We start from the raw sequence: 26,604 nt of genomic DNA on the forward strand, positions 1-26,604 counted from the left end.
GGGACATGAGGCTGGGATACCCTGGGACATGAGGCTGGGGTACCCTGGGACATGAGGCCAGGATACCCTGGGACATGAGGCCGGTGTACCCTGGGACATGAGGCCGGGATACCCTGGGACATGAGATGGGGGTACTCCAGGGACATGAGGCCAGTGTACCCCCGGGATATTAGGCTTGGGTACCCCAGGGACATGAGGCCGGGGTACCCCAGGGACATGAGGCCAGGGTACCTGCGGAACATCAGGCCGGGGTACCTGCAGGACATGAGGCCGGGATACCCCCGAGACATGAGGCCGGGGTACCCCAGGGACATGAGGCTGGGGTACCTGCGGAACATCAGGCCGGGGTACCCGCGGGACATGAGGCCGGGATACCCCAGGGACATGAGGCCGGGGTACCCCAGGGACATGAGGCTGGGGTACCTGCGGAACATCAGGCTGGGGTACCTGCGGGACATGAGGCCGGGATACCCCAGGGACATGAGGCCAGGGTACCCCCAGAATATTAGTCTGGGGTAAAAAGACCAGCAAATCTGGTCGCGGAGAAAACAAAGAAAATAAAAACTGTGGTTTCAAACATGGCGCATTTCACGATAGTTTGAGAAAGTAAAGTTTGTTTTATTTAACGACGCCACTAGAGCACATTGATTTTTTTATCTTATCACTGGCTATTGGACATCAAACATATGGTCATTCTGACACTGTTTTTTAGAGGAAACTCGCTGTCGCCACATAGGCTACTCTTTTACAACAGGCAGCAAGGGATCTTTTATTTGTGCTTCCCACAGGCAGGATAGCACAAACCATGGCCTTTGTGGAACCAGTTATGGATCACTGGTCGGTGCAAGTGGTTTACACCTACCCATTGAGCCTTGCGGAGCACTCACTCAGGGTTTGGAGTCGGTATCTGGATTAAAAATCCCATGCCTCGACTGGGATCCGAACCCCAGTACCTACCAGCCTGTAGACTGATGGCCTAACCACAACACCACAATAAATAATAATATAGTGTATCGCTAGAGTAGCATAAATATAAAATGAAAAAAAAAAAAGTTAGTCGAATATGTCCTCAGTGGCAAGCCAAGAGGAAAAGAGACTGATGATATCATCTATGACGTGGATATGTATTTTCCATGTTGCCTTCAGGCTCTGTATGTACATGTTGTACATGTAGTTATATTTTCCTATAAGGATGGGCTAACTAATGTCTAATGTGGTTATATTGAAATTATATTGAAGTATTGAAATCGAAACATTGTTTACTGGTTAACTTAAGTCATTCTAACTCACCAAAAACAACTGAAACTGCTTGTAATGAATTTTTTTTTTATCTCTATTACAGATAATTTGGTCTGAATTTCTAGGGAAACTAGATACATAGTGACATGGGTTCGAATCCTGAATCAACAATATGCTTTCGCATTAATTGCTTTCAACGTTTTCATGCATTTCTTTAATGACTGGAAACTTAAATGATTGCTTCACTCGTTTATGAAATATAACAGTACTCTGGCCACTACTGCTTGAAGACATCCTATTAAGTGTTGCATTCCTACATTATGTAGTAAACAAATAAACCGTCATCTACAATGTACATTTGACCACTACATGGACTATCTAGGACCAATATAAGAGTTACAACATTAAGGGATCTGAACAAATGTTTCTTTAAAATATGTAAGATTATCAACCTTAAACTATAGCAGGATGAAGTAAAACACTGAACAATGGTCTGATTGTTCAATAGTTATTGTCAGGCTGTCTCAAATTAGAACTGACGAGACCTCCCGGAGCAGTACGTTCAGTGGAAAATGTATGCGATATCTCCATTGGTTTAATTAGCATAAATATGCTCATTGATCACTTGAAAGTGAATGGTCATGTATTAAACTAATAACAATAACATGCTGACACATTGGCTGCCTCCACTATACTGGATTATGCCAGGAATTGAACAACAATTGAAGGGTCCACAGGAATAACCTCTGATATCCGAACAGACAGTCAGTATTGTAACGGTCATATATGTCAACGTCACACACTAAATTGATAACCTAAAATTTGGTAGGCCATTAAAAGTAGTTGGTAAATTATGCTTTCTTAGGCATAAATATTCAACGATTGCTTGTTGTAAACGTTCTAGAAAAGGAGTTGTTTGATCAGGGTTACAACATCAAACAAATGTTTATGGTGTACACTCAGAAGCCATTTCATGATATGACGCATCACTGACTACAATGATATCTGATGCAACACCCTATTTTGACCGTGTACATGCATTTTTATCTTTTTGGTGACAATCCTCTACATTTCTATTATGGACTTGATGGCTGTAGGCTGTCCTCATGACGGGTTCCGCCGGTGTGCAGAGATACAATTTTGATATGAGAATACGGTTTTGTCTTTCAGAGATGTGAAACAATATGGTCTTCAGGATGAAAACCTGTGCCACTACAGATATAATTAGTATGTGTCACAAGTGGAGGCAGAGGGTAGTAGCCCCAATGCATAACTCAAGAGATAAAGCATTGGTTCCCCAGATTAAAATGAAATTAATATATAAAAGCCCTACCCCAGTTGCTGTCATATTCCGACAACTTGGTAATTACCCCAAAATTAAGACCAAATTATCAGATCTGTAATGGAGATAAATAAAAGTTCATTTCAAGCAGTTTCAAATGTTTTGCTGAGACAGACTGGTGTGAGCTACCATAACTACATGTAATTAAAAACAAAAATTATGTCAAAAGAGTCGGCCATCTTGGGTTTGGTGATGATGGCATTATGTCATATTCACCCTTAAGTAAAGGCTAATCACTTTTGTAATGTTTGTCAATTTCTATTTTTATAGAAAGACCAGAAGTGACTAAAAACTAAAATGTATTAAGCACTTTATGATTGGTGCATGAAACAATCAAAAGCAATTAATGTAAAGCAAATTCACAGCTTCAGGATTCACTACACATCTAATTGCCATATAACTTCAAACCAATTTGTTAGGATCATAAAGAGAGATAAATAATTATTGTAATTGTATAATTTCATTACAAGTACGTTTTTCATAAGTTACAATGACTTAATATTAGCCAACGTTTATTGTCAAAGAAATATTTCAAGTGACTAAAACCTTAAATTTGTTAGCCCTACACCATATATCAAGGAGTCTTCAAAAAGGTCTTGAGGCCCTCAGTTGCAAAGTGCTGGGATACAAATTCCCCATGCCCCACATGGGGATTGTTTGTCTGGGACACTATGGGGTGTACCGATTCCGAAATTAATTAATTTTCCTTTACTCTTTTCCCCACAACCTGTTCATTTAGAAGTTATACAACCAGACTAATATGTGTGTCAAGCAGAAGTATACTTGTGATGTATCCCCTCCAACGTGCCCAGCGCTACCTCCAGTCGTACCTGTGGTGACCCACGCTTCTCATCAGGCTCCGTTGGTACAGTCTCGTCTTCCATTTCAGCCTTGATGCTTTCGTCAGTCATCTCTGGTGCTATGTCTTCTGCAGGTGCAGTGTCTTCTTGTGGAGAAGGTTCAATTTCTTCTGGCGATGGCGGTTCAATTTCTTCTGGCAGTGGTGGTTTGATTTCTTCTGGGGGTAGTGGTTCGCTTTCTTCTGGGGGCGGAGGTTCGATTTCTTCTGGGGGTTGTTCATCTGTTGCAGTTACTGGAGCTACTTCACTCATTTCTGGTTGTCGTTCACTTCTTCTCGGAAAGTCGTCACTATCCTCCGACAACGAGAGAAATCTCTGCCTCATGATTCTGTCCAGATCATCTTCGTTATCTGCAGTGTTGTGATCGTCTGGACGATACTAAAGAAGACGAAAACAATATGGATATAGCACAAGTCTTGACTGGGAGGTTATTGTATGTGACACAGCCAGCCAGTCAACCTAGTGCTGTGTTAATACAACCACATACAAACATGTAACTTAGTAACTACGTTACATTTGTTGCCAATCCAAGTCCCTGAAGAGTTGGGATTAAATCCCTTCTCAACCCTCTTTCCAAAACCCCTACAGAAGGGAGGGAACTACCCTGTGCCAGGAGGCTAGTGAAACCACTGTGCGTTTCCCACACCAGACTAGAACTGAAAGAATCCGTATGCATGACTGTGTCCACTTCACAATACCCAGGACCCCAGTGCCAGGAGACCCTAGTACTTCCTCTGCAGGCCTGTCCTGTCTAGCACAACACTCCTTGAGTTACCACAGGGACTGTGACTGGGGCCTGGGCAGGGTTCTCGACCTTGGCAGGGCCCAGTGAGGGAGAGTTCAACCAAAAAGGTTAAAACTTATATTGTTTAACGACACCACTAGAGCACATTGATTTAGTAATCACGATTATTGGATGTCAAACATGGTAATTTTTAGTGAGAAAACCCACTATACTTTTCAATTAGTAGCAAGGGATCTGTTATAGGCATCATTCCACAGACAGGATAGCACATACCAAGGTGCATTGGCTGAAATGAGAAATTGTCAATGGGCCCACTGACGGGGATCAATCATAGACCGACTGCATCAAGCGTGTGCTTTACCACTGGAATAAAATTCCACCCCTTAGTTTGTGAAAGTTTTTGGAAGTTGTGATTATGTATATAGTGATTATCAATCTCTTGTTATCATCAAGATGTAACACTAATTAAGTGTGGGGGGGGGGGGGGGGGGGGGGGGGGTATTATTATTTCAAATTATATTTCTTTTATGTGCTATATAGCGAAAAGATCATTGATATAACTGGTTCATTATTGTAACAATATGCCATCTAGGGTTTGAGAATAATATTTTCACACTTTTGTGAGTAAATGTTGTACAGAAATCAGTTCAGAAAAATGGCAAAAGACTTTAAGAGTGATAACTATAATCAATATTTCACTAAATATGTGCTAATATATGTATCTTTCATCTTCTTCACTGTATAGTCACTTGTTATCTGTAATAATTTATCTCTATAGTCACTGGGTAAATTTTGCTTCTACTTTGTCAAGTGAATAATAATTTCAGCAACTTAATTAAATTAAATAATTGATGTAAAATAATTTATAATTTGTTTTCAGAATATTTAAATGTTGGAATGTAAAGAATATTTGTGCTGCTACTGTATGTGATATGCGATACCACAATATTACCGATATTATCAATCATAGCATTATTAGATATATTAATTCTGAACTAGAATTATACTACTGGTAACAAATTACAGGCTACATATTTCAATATTGGTCAGTTTTGTCAGACAGCAAGTTGATTACTATAAAAGTCATAGCAATAATGTTTGGTCAGTTTTGTGTACCAAAAGCATGCAAATCAGCACTGGAGACCCACAAGGAAAATGTTAGACCACTTGTGAGTAGCTAGGGGTCAAAAAACAAACTTCCACACAAAACCACCATTTCATTAGTGAGTGAAACCATGTGTCGCTCAAGTATATATTCACTCAAGACCACGAACTTGTAGGGTGGAGCCTGCCGCCCTGCTTGGAGGACAATTCTGGAATACCAGTCTCTCAATCGTATGCTCAACTCATCCCAGACATATGTTCAATAGGTGACAAATCTCGTAAGAATGCTGGCCAATCCATATATTGGACACCATTTTGTGTGAGGCCATCCATTACAACCCTGGCCCTGTTGGTGTCTCAATCTGGCATTGTTAACTTGCAAAAGAGCACCAGGACCAGATTAGCGAAGTGACGGAAGGACCAAAGGCTGCAAAAATTCCTTCTCTATTCCTTATGCCCATCAGGTTTCCATGGATGATGTACAGATGTGTAAAATACAGAATGTTACATTTGTGTCTTTCAGACACTATTTATCTTTTTAATTATGTTTTTTAAACAACTCGTAAGATAAATCGTATCAAACAGCCATTCATATTTTTCTCTATGTATCCCATGGCAAAACAATTTAACAGATATTCATATTCATTTCAAAGTAAGAAAATGTAAATAAATTGTAATTTTAATAATTTTTTAAAAGAAATTATATTTGCCAATATACATTAAAATGGCTATAAAAAGGTTACTCCCTTTAACGTAGACAGAGATATCTGTATCTCACCTTCTAACTTTGTTAAGATCAATAAAAACTAAGGTTCATTATGTTCATTCAAAACGAGAATAACCAATCAGATCACCATTACCTATACAGTTATTTTTGTTATTACCAAGCAATATACAAATCAGATTTGCAGAATAACTAGCAAAAGTCTCTCATCTATTTCAAGTATATTATTTTTAAATGTTCTTATATTTTTTAATAACTTCAGTATGCTTAATGTCATCCATCCTAATATCCACCTAATGTCATCCATCCATATACCTAATGTCATCCATATATACCTAATGTCATCCATATATACTAATGTCATCCATCCATATACCTAATGTCATCCTTATACCTAATGTCATCCTTATATCCAATGTCATCCATATACCTAATGTCATCCAACCATATACCTAATGTCATCCACCCATATACCTAATGTCATCCTCATACCTAATGTCTAATGTCATCCGTATACCTAATGTCATCCTCATACCTAATGTCATCCATCCATATACCTAATGTCATCCACCCATATACTTAATGTCAGCCATCCATATACCTAATGTCATCCATATACCTAATGTCATCCTCATACCTAATGTCATCCATCCATATACCTAATGTCATCCACCCATATACCTAATGTCATCCATCCATATACCTAATGTCATCCATCCATATACCATGTCATCCATATATCTCCAGCACAACGAAATCATTTCCAAGCTGTACATAATCACCTTTCAAAAGGAGTCACAATGAATTTTATTCATACATATGTATAAAATTTGGTTGTGCTAATTGCTAATTTGGGATGGAATTTTTTTTGGCAAGAACAATAATTTATATTGTGTGATTATACCTAGAAAAGATAAAATTTAAAATTTAATATGGTCAAACTAACCCGCACTAAAAGTTCCAGTTCCAGCTCCAACCGCGTGTAAGTGACTGTCGCTATAAACATAGTCACAGCTTCCACAATTTTAAAAACTATACATTTTTGTTCATACACTATGATAAGCCATGATTTTCTGGGACATGAGGCTGGGATACCCTGGGACATGAGGCTGGGGTACCCTGGGACATGAGGCCAGGATACCCTGGGACATGAGGCCGGTGTACCCTGGGACATGAGGCTGGGATACCCTGGGACATCAGGCCAGTGTACCCTGGGACATGAGGCTGGGATACCCTGGGACATGAGGTCGGTGTACCCTGGGACATGACGCCGGGATACCCTGGGACATGACGCCGGGATACCCTGGGACATGAGATGGGGGTACCCCAGGGACATGAGGCTGTGGTACCGTGAGACATGAGGCTGGGGTACCCTGGGACATGAGGCTGGGATACCCTGGGACACGAGTCCGGGGTACCCTGGGACATGAGGCCAGTGTACCCTGGGACATGAGGCCAGGATACCCTGGGACACGAGGCCAGGATACCCTAGGACATGATATGGGTATCCTGAGACATGAGGCTGGGGTACCCTGGGACATGAGGCTGGGGTACCCTTTGACATGAGGCCGGGATACCCTGGGACATGAGTCCGGGGTACCCTGGGACATGAGGCCAGGATACCCTAGGACATGAGATGGGGGTACCCCAGGGACATGATTTTTTATCTTATCATTGGCTATTGGACGTCAAACATATGGTCATTCTAACACTGTTTTTTGGAGGAAACCCACTGTCGCCACATAGGCTACTCTTTTAGGACAGGCAGCAAGGGATCTTTTATTTGCACTTCCCACAGGCAGGATAACACAAACCATGGCCTTTGTTGAACCAGTTATGGATCACTGGTCGGTGCAAGTGGTTTACACCTACCCATTGAGCCTTGCGGAGCACTCACTCAGGGTTTGGAGTCGGTATCTGGATTAAAAATCCCATGCCTCGACTGGGATCCAAACCCAGTACCTACCAGCCTGTAGACCGATGGCCTAACCACAACACCACCAAGGCCGGTTTCCACAATAGTTTAAACCGAACACTAAATAATAATATAGTGTATCGCTAGAGTAGCATAAATATAAAATGAAAACAAAAAAAGTTAGTCGAATATGTCCTCAGTGGCAAGCCAAGAGGAAAAGAGACTGATGATATCATCTATGACGTGGATATGTTTTTTCCATGTTGCCTTCAGGCTCTGTATGTACATGTTGTACATGTAGTTATATTTTCCTATAAGGATGGGCTAACTAATGTCTAATGTGGTTATATTGAAATTATATTGAAGTATTGAAATCGAAACATTGTTTACTGGTTAACTTAAGTCATTCTAACTCACCAAAAACAACTGAAACCGCTTGTAATGAATTTTTTTTTATCTCTATTACAGATAATTTGGTCTGAATTTCTAGGGAAACTAGATACATAGTGACATGGGTTCGAATCCTGAATCAACAATATGCTTTCGCATTAATTGCTTTCAACGTTTTCATGCATTTCTTTAATGACTGAAAACTTAAATGATTGCTTCACTAGTTTATGAAATATAACAGTACTCTGGCCACTACTGCTTGAAGACATCCTATTAAGTGTTGCATTCCTACATTATGTAGTAAACAAATAAGTACAGTACATTTGACCACTACATGGACTATCTAGGACCAATATAAGAGTTACAACATTAAGGGATCTGAACAAATGTTTCTTTAAAATATGTAAGATTATCAACCCTAAACTATAGCAGGATGAAGTAAAACACTGAACAATGGTCTGATTGTTCAATAGTTATTGTCAGGCTGTCTCAAATTAGAACTGATGAGACCTCCCGGAGCAGTACGTTCAGTGGAAAATGTATGCGATATCTCCATTGGTTTAATTAGCATAAATATGCTCATTGATCACTTGAAAGTGAATGGTCATGTATTAAACTAATAACAAGCACATGCTGACACATTGGCTGCCTCCACTATACTGGATTATGCCAGGAATTGGACAACAATTGAAGGGTCCACAGGAATAACCTCTGATATCCAAACAGACAGTCAGTATTGTAACGGTCATATATGTCAACGTCACACACTAAATTGATAACCTGAAATTTGGTAGGCCATTAAAAGTAGTTGGTAAATTATGCTTTCTTAGGCATAAATATTCAACGATTGCTTGTAAACATTCTGGTAAAGGAGTTGTTTGATCAGGATTACAACATCCAAGAAATGTTTATGGTGGACACTCAGAAGCCATTTCACGATATGACGCATCACTGACTATAATGATATCTGATGCAACACCCTATTTTGACCTTGTACATGCATTTTTATCTTTTTGGTGACAATCCTCTACATTTCTATTATGGACTTGATGGCTGTAGGCTGTCCTCATGACGGGTTCCGCCGGTGTGCAGAGATACAATTTTGATATGAGAATACGGTTTTGTCTTTCAGAGATGTGAAAAAATATGGTCTTCAGGATGAAAACCTGTGCCACTACAGATATAATTAGTATGTGTCACAAGTGGAGGCAGAGGGTAGTAGCCCCAATGCATCATTCAAGCGATAAAACATTGGTTCCCCAGATCAAAATCAAATTAATATATAAAAGCCCTACCCCAGTTGCTGTCATATTCCGACAACTTGGTAATTACCCCAAAATTAAGACCAAATTATCAGATCTGTAATGGAGATAAATAAAAGTTCATTTCAAGCAGTTTCAAATGTTTTGCTGAGTCAGACTGGTGTGAGCTACCGTAACTACATGTAATTAAAAACAAAAATTATGTCAAGAGTCGGCCATCTTGGGTTTGGTGATGATGGCATTATGTCATATTCACCCTTAAGTAAAGGCTAATCACTTTTGTAATGTTTGTCAATTTCTATTTTCATAGAAAGACCAGAAGTGACTAAAAACTAAAATGTATTAAACACTTTATTAAACAATCAAAAGCAATTAATGTAAAGCAAATTCACAGCTTCAGGATTCACTACACATCTAATTGCCATATAACTTCAAACCAATTTGTTAGGATCATAAAGAGAGATAAATAATTATTGTAATTGTATAATTTCATTACAAGTACGTTTTTCATAAGTTACAATGACTTAATATTAGCCAACGTTTATTATCAAAGAAATATTTCAAGTGACTAAAACCTTAAATTTGTTAGCCCTACACCATATATCAAGGAGTCTTCAAAAAGGTCTTGAGGCCCTCAGTTGCAAAGTGCTGGGATACAAATTCCCCATGCCCCACATGGGGATTGTTTGTCTGGGACACTATGGGGTGTACTGATTCCGAAATTAATTAATTTTCCTTTACTCTTTTCCCCACAACCTGTTCATTTAGAAGTTATACAACCAGACTAATATGTGTGTCAAGCAGAAGTATACTTGTGACGTATCCCCTCCAACGTGCCCAGCGCTACCTCCAGTCGTACCTGTGGTGACCCACGCTTCTCATCAGGCTCCGTTGGTACAGTCTCGTCTTCCATTTCAGCCTTGATGCTTTCGTCAGTCATCTCTGGTGCTATGTCTTCTGCAGGTGCAGTGTCTTCTTGTGGAGAAGGTTCAATTTCTTCTGGCGATGGCGGTTCAATTTCTTCTGGCAGTGGCGGTTCGATTTCTTCTGGGGGTAGTGGTTCACTTTCTTCTGGGGGCGGAGGTTCGATTTCTTCTGGGGGTTGTTCGTCTGTGGCAGTAGCAATTACTGGAGCTACTTCGCTCATTTCTGGGGGTGGTTCACTTCTTCTCAGATAACCATTACCATCCTTCGTCCCCAAGATATGTCTATGCCTATTGATTCTGTCCAGAATATCTTCGTCATCTGTAGTGTTGTAATCATCTGGATAATACTGAAGAAGACAAATACAACATGGATATAGCACGAGTCTTGACTGGAGGTCAGTATGTGACACAGCCAGCCAGTCAACCTAGTGCTGTCTTAATACAACCACATACAAATGTGTAATTATGTCACTGCAGGCCCGTAGGAACCAGGGGGGGCATGTCCTACCCCTACTTGTGAGCTTTTATTTTATTTTATCACATTAATGTTTGCCATTGTAACCAAAATCTGATATAGAGTTTGTACCCGATCCGTCAGTGCCCCCTCCCCCCCCCCCCCCCCCCCCCATCCCAAAGTCGTTCCTACGGTCCTGCACTGTGCTACATGTATTGTCAATCCAAGTCCCTGAAGGGTTCGGATTAAAACCCTTCTGACCCCCACACCAGAATTCAAGCAAATTGGTACACAAAATTGACTAAACATTTTTGCTATGAATTCCATTCTATTCAACTTTTGACTCTGCCTTGTGCAGAGATATGATTTTGATATGGAAATATGGTTTTATCATTTTGAGGTCATGTAAAAGCATGTTGTCTTCAGGATAAAAACCTATGTCACTACAGATATAATTAATAGACATCGGAAGTGGAGGCCTAATGACTCAAGAGATAAAGCATTGATTCCCCACATTAAAATCAAATTAATATATAAATGCCCCAACAAATTATTAGGATCTGTTTACAATGGAGATAAATAAAGTTCATTTAAAGCAGTTTCTAATGTTTTGATGAGTTAAAATGTAGATTGGCATGACCTTACTAGTAAAAATATTTTCTGTCAAAAAAGTCAGCCATCTTGGATTTGGTGATGATAGCATTATGTCCTATTCACCCTTAAGTAAAGGCTAATCACTTTTGTAATGTCTTGTCAATTTCCATTTTCATAGAAAGACCAGAAGTGACTAAAAACTAAAATGTATTAAGCACTTTATGATTGGTGCATGAAACAATCAAAAGCAATTAATGTAAAGCAAATTCACAGCTTCAGGATTCACTACACATCTAATTGCCATATAACTTCAAACCAATTTGTTAGGATCATAAAGAGAGATAAATAATTATTGTAATTGTATAATTTCATTACAAGTACGTTTTTCATAAGTTACAATGACTTAATATTAGCCAACGTTTATTGTCAAAGAAATATTTCAAGTGACTAAAACCTTAAATTTGTTAGCCCTACACCATATATCAAGGAGTCTTCAAAAAGGTGCATGAAAAGACCAAAAGCAATTAATGTAAAGCAAATGCACAGCTTCCAAATAAAATGGCAGCCTTCTTGTATTTGATCAAGATGGTGTTTTCATATCAAACTGAAACATAAACAATAGTAAATGGTAATTGTTTTTGGTAACTTCTTGCCAATTTTCCCTATCAAAGAAAGATTTCAAGTGACTAAAATTTTTAATTTGTTAGCCCTACACCATATTTCAGTGAATCTTCGAAAAGACTTGAGGCCTTTAACTTAAGTGCTGGGGAAAACATTCTCCAAGCCCCACACATGAGGATTTAAATCTGGGACGCTATTGGGCTTACTGATTGAGAAATAAATTCATTTTCCTTCACTTTTTCCCCATAATAGGTTCATTTAGAAGTTATACAATTAGACTAATATGTGTGTCAAGCACAAGGATACTTCACACAGATTAACTGCCTCTGACCATGGAGGGGTGGGATTTAGGTCAGTCGGTTGAGTGTTCGCTTGAGCTGCTTGCGTCACAGGATAAAACCACCTCACTGGACCCATTCAACTAATTGGGGGTTTTCTTGTTCCAACCAGTGCACCACAACTGATCAAAGGCCTTAGTGTGTGCTTTCACAATTATCAAATGTTTGACATCCAATAGCCGATGATTAATTTATCAATGTGCTCTAGTGGTGTCGTTAAACAAAAACAAACTGACCATGGCCCTGCGGAACACCATTGGTTCTTCGTCTGGCGTGCCCAGCAATCCTTCCAGTCCTCCTGCTGGTTTGTTGAGCTTCTTAACAAGATCCGTTAGCACAGGACTCTGATAAGTGCCAGTCTCGTCTTCCATTTCAGCCTTGATGCTTTCGTCAGTCTGGTCTGGCGCTATGTCATCTGCAGGTGCAACATCTTGTGGAGAAGGTTCGATTTCTTCTGGGGATGGGGCAACGATTTCTTCTGGGGGGGGTGGTTCAATTTCTTCTGGAGGTGGTGGTTCGATTTCTTCTGGGGGTGGTGGTTCTATATCTTCTGGGGGTGGTGGTTCAATTTCTTCTGGAGGTGGTTCACGTCTTCTCGGAAAGTCATCACTATCCTCCGACAATGAGAGAAATCTCTGCCTCATGATTCTGTCCAGATCATCTTCATTATCTGCAGTGTTGTGACTGTCTGGACGATACTAAAGAAGACAAAAACAACATGGATATAGCACGAGTCTTGGCTGGGAGGTTAGTATGTGACACAGCCAGCCAGCCAACTTAGTGCTGTGTTAATAAAAAAAATTGACACCCAATAGCCAATGTGTATTTTTGTGCTGGGGTGTCGTTAAACATTCATTCATTCATGTTAATAAAACCACATACAAACGTGGAGGTGAAGTACTACATGTATGTTACACGTTTTCTGTTCTTTCCGTATGCAGTTTTGTTTTTGCAATAGTCCCTAATCGTTGGTTATTTCTTCTTTTTAGGAATCAGACTTTCATGTTAAAGTTTTAATTTAAAAAATAATAATAATAATTTTGTCTTGCGTATCAAATAGTTATTAAGATGGACATGTAAATGAGGTTGATTGTATATTTATCTGATATAAATTTGACAAATAGAAGCAATATAGTGTCATCTTTTGATGGTTAGAGTCTCACATAACACTTTTTCTTACATTGTCTAATGCAATTTGCATGATTTAATAAGTGTAATTCCAGTTAAAGTTTAGGTTTACACCTTTTTCGGGCCTCTTATTTGCATCTGAATGGCCATTGAATTCCCAGGCATTACTTAGGTCTTCCGGGTATAAAGTGCATTTATTTTCGAAGCTATATGCTTATGATGTTATTAACATAAGCACAGTTTCAAAGGTTTTTTCAAGAAATAGTTTGGGTAGACTAAGGGTTGTACCGTGAACTATGGTATATACCATGTTTAATGATGGTTTTATGTCATTTAGTTTGTGCTGAATTAGACAGTTTTTAATGGCAATTTTAAACACTCCATCCTAGGGGAAAATGACTGCTTTTTTCATTAAGCCCATTGTGTGATGCAATAATATCTTACACATACTAAAGAATAATACACAAAGAAATAAACATTATAGTAACATTGGTTTTTAAAATGACTGCCATTGTAAATGATATTTTTACATTACTAGCATACCGAAACAAAGGTAGGTGGGCATGCTTTCACTACATATGCAAGAATATTTGTAATCTGTGTATGTGGGTCAACATTTTTGGTGAGAAAAAAGAAAATATGTTTGTACATATATTAGGGATACACATATTTAGTATGAGCTACCATTCGGCAAATGTAATTCAAAATTAAGCAGTAGCTCCTCTTTCTCTTTCGATGAACTATTCCAAAATGCGCCAAAATTACTTTAAGAAATGTGCACACAACTTTACCTTTTTCACTTAATCCTATGGGATATTTAAAATGCAATAGCACCAAAAAATGTCCCCGCCTGCTACCGATCCCGGTCTGTGGGCTGCTGGTGCTCTCTTGCACATGCCAGCACAGGTGGTCCCTTCCTCCCACCCACCCGAACCCGTTTCCTGTCCTGGACGGAGGAGCCCATGACAGGTGTGCACTACAACAGTTTGTTCTGAATGTGCACATTAAAGCCTATGACTTGACCTTACTTTAAAATCCTAAAATTTAACTCTTAAATTATTAGCATTTTATGATTACTTAACATCTCATGAACACGTCCACACAGAAAATTTAAGAGTGTTTTTTGCCTGGATGTGGTAGAATTGTAAAAACTAAATTTACAATGGTGGCCATTTTGAAAACCAAGATGGCCACCAGGAAACTCCACTGACATGTTGCTATATATCTTTTTTTTATTCTTTAGTGTTTGTAAAAGGTATCTAAATAGGTAGAGGTCTTCTAATAACTTTGTACCTATTGGACAATATAGTATAACACAATGGGACAAACTGACTCATTATCTATAAAACTGGAAATTAATTTTCCTTTTTTTCCCCCCACAACATATTTAGAAGTTATACAACTAAACTAATATGTGTGTCAAGCAGACATGTACTTGCGCTTTTCCGCCACGAGTATCATCTTTCATTTCAGCCTTGATGCTTTGGTCAGTCTCCTCTGGCACTATGTCCTCTGCAGGTACAACATCTTCTTGTGGAGAAGGTTCGATTTCTTCTGGCGGTGGCGGTTCAATTTCTTCTGGGGGGGGTGGTTCGATATCTTCTGGGGGTGGTGTTTCAATTTCTTTTTCGGGTGTTGGTTCACTTGCTGTTGCACCTAGTTCGCTTGTTTCTGGAGGTTGTTCGTCTGTTGCAGTAACAATTTCTGGAGCTGCTTCGCTTGTTTCTGGGGATGATGCGTCTCTTGCCCTAATACTATCACCATCAAACGTCCCCAACAGAAATCTGTGTCTCATAATTCTGTCCAGAACATCTTCGTCTTCCATCTTGTAATCTTGCTTTTGTGTTTTACGTGTTTTTGTTGTAATTCTCTTGACGAAGATACTAAAGAAGGTAAAAACAACATGAATACTGGGAGGTTAGTATGTAAGATGGCTAGGCAGTTAAGTAATCTAGTGCTGTGTTAATACAACCACATGCTTAACATGCTCATACATAGCCAGAGTCTGTACCCAAAATGAAAAGAAGAAATTGTTGTCTATGGCAGGCTATGGACAATTTGGAAAAACACTTAGTGAAAAAAAAAAGCCTGAATAAAATGTTAACTAAGTACCAAAAAGAAAATGGACTGCTTGTCAAAAAAATTATATAATTTGGAGGATTATTAAGGACAATCCAAAAATAAATAAGAGAGGATCAGACTATTTAACAAAGTTTGGGCTTCTACCAACATTAGGCCAACAAACAGCATGTTTAAAGAGACACTGATATTCTAAAGAAGAAACTACAGTGAGAGCTGTTTGCACTGGATCACACCGAGGACAATATTTATCCAATTTAAGACAGGATCCGCTGATTAGAGGGTTGCATTTTACAAGTTTTGAAAATTTGGGATCGTGAAAATTGACCAGTTTTGACAGGAATCTGGTTTGTTCTGTTCAGGGACAGACACAAACAGAGACAGAGACAGAGAGAGAGACAGAGACAGAGACAGAGAGAGAGAGAGAGTCAGTCAGTCAGTCAGTCACACACAACATAAACAACTCGACTAATACACACCCAATACACTCGAAACAAAAAAGCTCAAACCACACGAAATGGTATCCAGGGTTCGAAATAACGGCCTGCAAAAAGCTGTGTATTTTTAAAGGGACATTCCTGAGTTTGCTGCATTGTAAAATGTTTCCGACTAATAAAATATTTCTACGATTACACTTACATATTACATATATTTACTTGTTTAGAATACCAGTGTCTGTATATTCAATGTGTTTCTGGTTGTTTTAATATTTGTAAGAAGCCGAAACTGGAATTTGTCTTCAAATAATTTCGTAAGTACAAAAAGAATATATTTTTGATAATAAAATGAAATTTAACCTAGTACAAATATTAGAACGATCAAAAACACTAATATTTTATGCAGAAAAATATATTTGATATATAATTACAATCGTTAAAAAGTCTCTGTTATTCGATAACATCTTAAAAATTGCAGCAAACTCAGGAATGTCTCTTTAATACCTAGAAGATGAAATAGAAGTTCACCTGCTAAAGACACCCCCAAACATAGCACATCATATTTCAGCAGACAGATTTATTTTATGATTATCTCATCTGCCATTTAGCTCATCATTAAATTTTGTTATATATGTATAATTTTAATTCCATGATAAGTCCCTAAAATGCATCACAAAGTCCCAGTTTTTCACACATTCTTCCAAAGCCACCTGAAACCCCATGCTGTTTTATTTTTAGCAGGCCATATTTATTATTCACAGAATGTAATCCTTTGTTACTTCAAAAAGAAACTTTATTGCATCATAATATGTTATTGTAATAGTAAATGTTAACTAAAATGCATTTAGTCCGAACCAAATCGTTACGAACCAAATTGTTAACAATTACGATAAATTATTCTGCTACCTCTAGGCCTAATTACTATTAGATTCCCCCCATTTATTTCCAGACACAAATCGTGAAAAAAAATCCATTACAGTGACACAGATTCCACATACAGACTTAACGATGTCACCGATGTCAACTTCGCTGAGATCGCGTTGGGCAAAATACATGCCTTTTCTTGCTGTCTGCCATTTTACTTGTTTATGGAAGATTCTTCAACACGACTATCGATCGATATGACATAATCTAACAATGTCATGACATGCGCTAAAGTATAACACACTTGTCATGACATCAGATTAATTAAGTCACATACTTAGAAGGTTTCCACCCCTCTTGAAGACTATTCCACAAAAAAGCAAAATGGCAGACTGTGTTTTGTTCCAGGAGATCTTAACAAAGTCGCAATATAGGTTATATGGTTTCAGTCTAATGTGGAATTCATTTCAATGTAACTGGGGGAGTTTTCATGATTTATGTCTGGACAAAATTTGGGGGAAATCTAACGATAAATTACTCTCCTACCTTTAATTACTGTTACATTTCCCCCAATTTTTTTCCAGTCACTATTTTTGCAAAAACCATTACAGTGACACAGATTCCACATATGAGACTGTAACAATGTCACTATAGTGCTGTCGGAAATGGAATTAAAATGATTTTCATCGATTATTTCTTACATATTAAACAGACAAGTAAATATTTTGTAAATATCTATTTAATTATAGTCTACCTAATTTAGCATTTACTTGTTTTGGCTTTCATTGATGTACAAGGTGGTGTTTACTCTTGAAATTAAAAGAAATATGTCAGTAAACAGGTGATTTGTGCACTTTATTGGAACACATTATAACAAAGTTTGGTCAACATATGTCAATTTCATTGCTGTTACAATATGTGAGGGATCTTTCTGATGATGGTTTACCCCTATTCCTCTCCAAAACAAAATATTTGTAGACATTTATAAGTAACTTTTGAGCAAAACTGTCATGAACAATTTTGAGTTTGTGATCTATTTTCTGATATTAAAGATGCTCTCAAAGTTGCATGATGACAGCTGTTGCAAATCATGTTTTTATTAAATTTCGCTTGAACATTTAAAGACTACACCTTTAACTATATGCCCATAATTATGATTATAGGAAATGATTTTATCTACTAGTAGAAAATACATTTTTATTGGAGAATATTTATCACAAACAGATGATCACATATAACTTCTGATACAGCACCTTTAAGTGGTTGCATGATTGTGTACATTCCTACTGTATTTATATTGAATTTATATTCACTAAATATGCTGGTCAAAATTAATAATGTATGCTGCAATTCAAAATAATCAGTTATCTTGCAGTTTTAAATTTAAAATTTCTTTATGGGTAAATGAAACTGACACATCCATCAAAATGTGTTATAGTCTGTTCCAATAAAGGTCACAAATCTCCTGTTTACCGAAATCTTTATTTTAATTTCAAGAGTAAACACCACCTTGTAGGTCAATGAGAGCCCAAACAAGTAAATGCTAAATTAGGTAGAGTATCATTAAACAGGTATTTACTAAATATTTATTTGTCCATTTAATATGAGAGAAATAATTGACGAAAATATTTTTTATTCTATTTCCGACACTAGTTTAGTATCGACTTCGCTGAGATCGATATGGCAAAATACATGCAGTTTTCTGCTCTGTCATTTTGCTTTTTTATGGAATACTCTTCTAGAGGGGTGAAAGCCTCCAAAGTATGTGACGTAATTACTAAATCAATGTTTTATAGTGGTATCTTTAAAAAAAAAAACAATAAAAAAAACAAAACAAAAAACAATAATAATATATGACGTCATCACGTTTGCTTTTTATATCGAGACATGTTAAAGATAAAAGAAAAGATAAAAACTTTATTGCATATAAACATTCCAAATACGGAACTGGATACAAAACATATGCATAAACAAGAAACAAACAAAATGACTAAATAAGGACTAATTATGGGCAATACATGTATAATCGTGAACAAATTTGCATATCGCACCAGCACAGGCTGGATTTTGGTTTTGCATAATCTTACATTGCAGTGGTCACATAAACGTTCTTCCACTGGAGTGAAGGGTTTTGTATGGCGCCCAGTCTCTATTTTTAATTTGTGGTCACTGAGACGTAATTTAGTAAAAGCTTTACGGTGTTATGACTGTTAGATTAAGTCTTATCCTTTCACCCCCTCTTGAAGAGTATTCCATGAAAAGGCAAAATGGCAGGCGGCACAAAATTACATGCTTTTTGCTCTATGCGATCTCTGCGAAGTCGACATACTATGTCGACTTCGCCTATGATAGGTGACATAGTTATCATCTAGTATATGGAATCTGTGTCATTGTAATGTTGTTGTTTTTTTCTCAAAATTTCTGTCTGGACAAAATGTGGGTAAAATCTAACGAAAAATAAAGGTAGGAGAGCAATTTATCGTAGTTGTTAACAATCTAATTAAAATTAGCTCCACTATTACATGTGGATCTAACACCAGCCAGTTGGAACTCATGTCCACCAATCAAAACCTTACTTGCAGAATCATGCCAGTGATTTAAAAATAATTTGAAAACATTCCGAATTATCCTGGGGGTATACATGTTTCGTGTGAATTACGAATGCCTTAAAACGTTTTATTTTATAAAATAAATAATTTGTAATGTAAAACTGAAGACTGATTTAGTTTTTAGGGGTTTTTTTATAAATAAATAATTTGCAATGTAAAATTGAAGACTGATAACCCATCCCGTACGTATTGGTATGGTTCGCTGTACTGCGACCACTAAAATAAACTTGCCCGATATTTTTAGAATTTGTATGCTCCCAAATAACGTTATAAAAGGCGAAGTGTGATTGGTCAATATTTAAATTATTATTTACAGACGAAATGTTACTTGGACATTGGAGACTACGAAGTGTTGTTAGCAATCTGATTAAAATTGGTTCTACTGGTCTAAATAAGGCATTCGTAATTCACATGAAACAAGTCGTATACCCTCAGGATAATTCGGAATGTTTTCAAATTATTTTCAAATCACTGGCATGATTCTGCAAGTAAGGTTTTGATTGGTGGACATGAGCTCCAACTGGCTGCTGTTAGATCCACATGTAATAGTGGAGCTAATTGACTAAGCGAGAAGACAGATCCGTTGAGTTGTTAACAATTTGGTTCGGACTTTAGGACAAAAAAAAACACGCAACTGCATACCTAAAAATAAAAATCTTTTATAATCGTGGTTTATATTTTACAGCTGAATGGAATTATACGCTGATTATGCAGGTCTCTGAATTCATTACCTATTAATAATAATACAACATATTGAGCCTACCCTCGGTTAAATACAAACAATCACTTGTGGGTGCTACCGATGACCGACTTGTATTGTTTAACATTAACCGTATTAATTAGTAAAACTTGCACTCGCTCGATTTTTTGTTTGATGTTTTTTTTTTTTTTTTTTTTTTTTTTTTTTTAAAAGAGATTTCCATTTTGGACTTAAACAAACAACAACAACAAAACTTCGCCCTGGACCTGACCAAGAGCCTGCAGTCCCTAGACCCTTACTTTTAATTTTCTGGCGCCTAAACATTGCCACAGGTTGACCGCTCTGCAATTGTTAGCCGTCTGCCATTTTACTTTTTTTTATGGAATACGTTTCAAGAGGGGTGGAAGCTCATGTCCACCAATCAAAACCTTACTTGCAGAATCCTGCCAGTGATTTAAAACTAACAACACTGCGTAGTCCTCAATGTCCAGGTAACATTTCGTCTGTAAATAATAATTTAAATACTGAAAAATCACACTTCGTCTTTTATAACGTTATTTGGGAGCATACGAATTCTGAAAATATCGGGCGAGTCTATTTTAGTGGCCGCAGTACAGCGAACCATACCAATACGTACGGGGTGGGTTATCAGTCTTCAATTTTACATTAAAAATTATTTATTTATTTATAAAATTAAAAAAAAACTAAATCAGTCTTCAGTTTTACATTACAAATTATTTATTTTATAAAATAAAACATGTTTTAAGGCATTCGTAATTCACACGAAACATGTCGTATACCCTCAGGATAATTCGGAATGTTTTCAAATTATTTTTAAATCACTGGCAGGATTCTGCAAGTAAGGTTTTGATTGATGGACATGAGCTCCAACTGGCTGTCTTTAGATCCACATGTAATAGTGGAGCTATTTTAATTAGATTGCCCGTTTTGAAGAGTATTTTTTATATATATATATATATATATATATATATATATATATTTTTTTTTTTTTTTTTTTTTTTTTTTTTTTTAAAGCAAAATGACAGCCAGCACAAAAACTGCATGTTTTGTCCTAGGATATCTCAGTGAAGTCAATTAATGTATACTTGTAGTAGCCCGCTTACTCTGACGGTAAGACCGGCCTCGGTGGCGTCGTGGCAGGCCATCGGTCTACAGGCTGGTAGGTACTGGGTTCGGATCCCAGTCGAGGCATGGGATTTTTAATCCAGATACCGACTCCAAACCCTGAGTGAGTGCTCCGCAAGGCTCAATGGGTAGGTGTAAACCACTTGCACCGACCAGTGATCCATAACTGGTTCAACAAAGGCTATGGTTTGTGCGATCCTGTCTGTGGGAAGCGCATTTAAAAGATCCCTTGCTGCCTGTCGTAAAAAGAGAAGCCTATGTGGCGACAGCGGGTTTCCTCTAAAACACAGTGTCAGAATGACCATATGTTTGACGTCCAATAGCCGATGATAAGATCAAAAATCAATGTGCTCCAGTGGCGTCGTTAAATAAAACAAACTTTACTGACGGTAAGAGCGCCAGACGGACATTTAGAGAGTTATTACGCTCTTTAACCGTCAGAGACCAATCTAGATCAACAGTGCGCAATCTCTGCCTACCAAACGGTACCATCTCGTACCCTCCGGAACCGGGCCAGTTCACATAACGACTGGACTACACCCTATTCTGATTTTCTCTTGTTTAGACGGATCTGTTTTCTCGCTTAATATCTGTGTGGTCCTTTACCATATGTCCAAAACCGTATAACCGTAAATAAAATGTGTTGACTGCGTCGTTAAATAAACCATTTCCGTCTTCTCGAGATCTATGTTTTTCGGACATCACTCACATCTTCCGCATGTACCGACTCGGAGGTATTTTTGACTGAATGCAACCTATCTCGTCCCTACCAGCTGTGCACAAAACACGTGGACATAGATCGGAGTTTAAACTTTTAGTCCTTTGTTCAAAATTTATAAGCAAAGTGTTTGTTGTCGTCATATTGTATTAGTAGCCCAAAACGGATTTTACTTTCCAAACATTTCGCATGTACGAAAACATGTTACGAAGTAGAAGGAAAAATTACTGCTACAAACATTAGCATATAACCGCAAACATATATTGGATATGCAGACACTAGTATTGAAAATACAAGAAAATGTATTTAATATATATTTTTAGTCTCCAGGGCCGTAGCTACGATTTTTTGTTGGGGGGGTGGGGGGGGTGGCGGGTGCAACTGAGTAGTTAATAGTCTAAAACTCCTTAAACAGTTAAGAAGAGAATTTCCTTAAGTTTCTATGCCTTCCGGATTTTTTTCGGTGGGGGGGGGGGCAGTTGCCCTGGTCTCCAAAAAGCTTTTGTCAATGGAAAACAAAATAAGAATAAGAATAATTTATTTGTATATAACACCCGCATATGGGCAGAGCGAAAACAACAACATAATATACATTTATCTACAGTAACAATAACATAATATACATTTATCTACAGTAACAATAACATAAATATACATTAATCTACAGTAACAACAACATAATATACATTTATCTACAGTAACATAAATATACATTAATTACATGAAATACATATTATGCATCATCAAATACATATACTGATGGAAAGAAATAAGGGAACACATCAATTTGTAGACCAAATTTAATTCACTACTAGCGTAGTAATGTCTGTATTTTATACCAAGTTGTAACGTGGGATTGAATGTCTGTAGTGTTGAATGTGCTGCCTATATGTTTCCAGTCAACATCGGACAATATGAATTGATTTTGATGCAGTCATTTCTTGTTGCTGCGTGATCCTTTATTTCTTTCCATCAGTATATGTAATTTAAGCCTAGTGATACTAACATATTCAGGCGGAACACAGCAAAGATTGTCGGAAGCTAAATCGCAAATCAGATATTACACGTTTAGCACGTGCATCACACTTATTGCCATCCATCCACTGATGAGGATTTCTTGACGGAATGGTTCTGGTTAGGCCCGAAAGGATTCTATCATTTTGGTTTATTACTTTTGAAAAAAATATTTGTTATTTTAACCAATATTTAAAATAATAATAATAAAAATAAGCAATCACGTAAGTTTTAATGAATAATGGATTAAGTTTGAGAATGCACTCGGAAGTGTAGACCCATGAAAAACCATTAATTCGTCCCAACGGGTTTCGTGAATTATTTTTCACGAATCCACACACCCTCGTTCCATCTCCCATTAGTTTACACAGTCGTGAAATGCAAGCAGTTTGAAAGATGGTACAATGGTTTCAAACTTGGGACAGACCTTTTCGTTTATCGTGTTGTTAAGTATGGACATGTTAATTAGCAACAGTATTATTGTTTGATTATAGCACGTATTATTGTATTCAATTTTATGTGTAAACGATTATTTGTTTGTAATTTGCAGTACATTCTAGGCCCGTACGCAGACTTTTTAATGGTGGGGGGATTCCTTGTGATGGGACCAACAACTCGATAAGAATGCAAAAAGAAAAAAGAAAAAAAGAACCGTTTAGGTTATGTAACGTTATCTAAATTTGATAGAGAAAATGTGGACCTTTGTAATTTGGTGGGTGCGTACCCACAGACACCCCACCCACCCCCACCCCACCTGCGTACGTGTCTATTCGTTTTGCATCGGTGTTGAAGTAATAATAATTTTACAAAACGTATTTATAGTCCTCAACTCCATGAACATTATAAATCTGTATTGTAAATAATTTCAGTTTGATCTGACTCAAGAAGAAAAGTAAAAATATTTTGGAGAAAAAAAATACACCCCCCCCCCCACACACACACACACACGATTTTTGTGTGCAATTTAAAAACCACAGTCACTTGTGAAATATATAAAATTACAGTACATTCCATTATAAGAAAACGACGTTCATTGCTGGGAAGAACTATAGCCCTATTTATTAACAAAAATCGCTATGAATCTTTGTGACAAAAGTTTGGAAGCGAAGCATGTGCAAAAATACAACTTAACAAAAATCACTATGAAATTTTGTGACAAACGTTTGGAAGCGAAGCATGTGTTAAAATACAATTTAATTTACTAACTTGTAGAGGGCTAGTCTTTCAAAAAGGAAAAGGTATCACCTTATATAAAATCCTGATGATGGCTCTAAAATTGGTTGCACGTATCAAAAGCTATTACCCGGTCCAATTATCAAAATATCTTGTAAACGTTAAAATGACGTCATTTTCGACATGCGCATTGTCATTGTTCGGTCTTTTTCGTCAGTAGCTCTAACTTCGGGATACGACGGTCGATTTCCGATTCTTGTCTGTGTAAGCACCAGAGGAGGTACGAAAATATAATTATATATATGAGACAAATAAATGTGTTGGGTGCCCCTGTTGTTTCTATTAAACCATAACAAAATAGTAGTCACTAGTGCGCAGTAAAGGTTGATAACTTTTGACCGTCTTCTTTATTCTTTAAAGTTCAAATGAACTTAAACACATGACCTGGCGAATATTTCTATAGACATCGGAAGCTGACGAAGGGGTGGCATTGCCGCGTCAAACTGAGGATTATACATCCCTCCCACATCAAGTCACTGCCGTTTATTTTGCAGAAGTTCATCAAAAACAATCTACTGCATTGGGTGTTGTGGGTTCTTAGGGGCCGTTCAAATATTACACGTGTAACGCTATTTTTGTCAAAATTAGACACCTCCATGAAGCTCCCTCCCCCTGTAACGCTCCATAACGCTAGACCATATACACCCCGCCCCCAAATATTACGTAACGCTTGGACACACACAACACAACACAACACAACATAACACAACACACAAACAAAAAAAGTAAAGTTTGTTTTATTTAACGACGCCACTAGAGCATTTATCATCGGCTATTGGACGTCAAACATGGTCATTCTGACACTGTTTTTAGATAAAACCTGCTGTCGCCACATAGGCTACTCTTTTACGACAGGCAGCAAGGGATCTTTTATTTGCGCTTCCCACAGGCAGGACAGCACAAACCATGGCCTTTGTTCAACCAGTTATGGATCACTGGTCAGTGCAAGTGGTTTACACCTACCCATTGAGCCTTGCGGAGCACTCACTCAAGGTTTGGAGTCGGTATCTGGATTAAATATCCCATGCCTCGACTTGGATCCGAACCCAGTACCTACCAGCCTGTAGACCGATGGCCTAACCACGACGCCACCGAGGCTGGTCCATTCACAAACAAGTCATGCGATGAGTGTAATATAATTTTAATGTAGCCTACTGTTTTGCCATTTGGGAAAGCGCAGATACGCATTTCAACTCGATTTATAATCCTCATATATTGTGTGTACATGGGCGTACGACCCGGGGGTGGGGGGTGGGGGGTGGGGGGGGCAGGGGGGACCCCCCCCCCAATTCGGGCAAAACAGTGGGAAAACAGTTGGAAAAAATTCGGGCAGTTTTTATCTGGGTAAAATTTCGGGCAAATCAATCCCTCCATCCCCCCTAAATCAAAGAGTCCCCATACGCCCATGTGTGTGTATACACCTAGCTATAACTACCTACGTTAAGCATTGTTGCCGTGACCGAGCAACACACACACACACACACACACACACACACACACACACACACAAAACCAAACACACACCAGTGGCGAATCCATGGGGGGGGGGCAATGACATGAGGCGGAATGCCAATGGAACTTTGGGGGAGGTTTGGAGGGGATCGTAAAAAAATGAAAATTAATATATAATAAAATTATAACTGTCATAACTGCCCCCTCCCGATCCACCTCTGCACATCTGTAACACTACATAACGTTTGGACCTACACCCAACCACCCCCTCGAGTGTTAAGTAATATTTGAATGTCCCATTAGCTTTGCTAAGCACGGACCCAGGGCGAGACTGATGAAGGTGCCTCCCACCCCATCCTCGAATTACAAAGAACCAGAAAAGGTCTGGGTTGGGTTTTTTGGGGGGGGGGTTATCAGATAAGATAATAAATATTAAGATAAGATACACTTTACTGCATATATTTTGTCTGTAGAAGTGGGAATTAATAGACTCAGCGCGTGTGCAGGGGATGGGTTGCTATGGTATCGTGACAACCCTTCTGCCCAAAGCGATTTCTCTCTCTCATGAAAATGAAATGAAAATGCCCGAATTCATTTATTCATTTATAGTAATTTTCGTGCTTATATCTAATTAAGATTCAAACACGCTGTCCTAGGCACACACCTCGGCTATCTGGACTGTGGGTTAGTGGGTAATGAGAGATAAGTTG

At 38.0% G+C, this 26,604-nt stretch overlaps 1 protein-coding gene across 3 annotated transcripts in view; it reads right to left on the reverse strand.

Moving 5' to 3' along the window:
- Positions 1-24,584, reverse strand: part of LOC121379542 (titin-like) — an 82,731-nt gene extending 58,147 nt beyond the window's left edge. Inside the window, exons 1-5 of one of the 3 annotated variants that reach the window (XM_041508189.1) lie at positions 24,455-24,584; positions 15,078-15,525; positions 12,751-13,212; positions 10,441-10,854; positions 3,412-3,819 (exon numbers count right to left, since the gene is read on the reverse strand). In XM_041508189.1, coding sequence (XP_041364123.1) covers positions 3,412-3,819; positions 10,441-10,854; positions 12,751-13,212; positions 15,078-15,467 — 1,674 coding nt within the window. In that variant the 5' untranslated portion in view covers positions 15,468-15,525; positions 24,455-24,584. Of the gene's footprint in view, positions 1-3,411; positions 3,820-10,440; positions 10,855-12,750; positions 13,213-15,077; positions 15,526-24,415 lie in introns of all 3 variants that reach the window. The other 2 variants (XM_041508201.1, XM_041508196.1) reach the window with 2 other exon arrangements.
- Positions 24,585-26,604: the final 2,020 nt, after the last annotated feature.

Source organism: Gigantopelta aegis, chromosome 2 (genome assembly GCF_016097555.1).
Source record: "Gigantopelta aegis isolate Gae_Host chromosome 2, Gae_host_genome, whole genome shotgun sequence".
Taxonomy (NCBI): domain Eukaryota; kingdom Metazoa; phylum Mollusca; class Gastropoda; order Neomphalida; family Peltospiridae; genus Gigantopelta; species Gigantopelta aegis.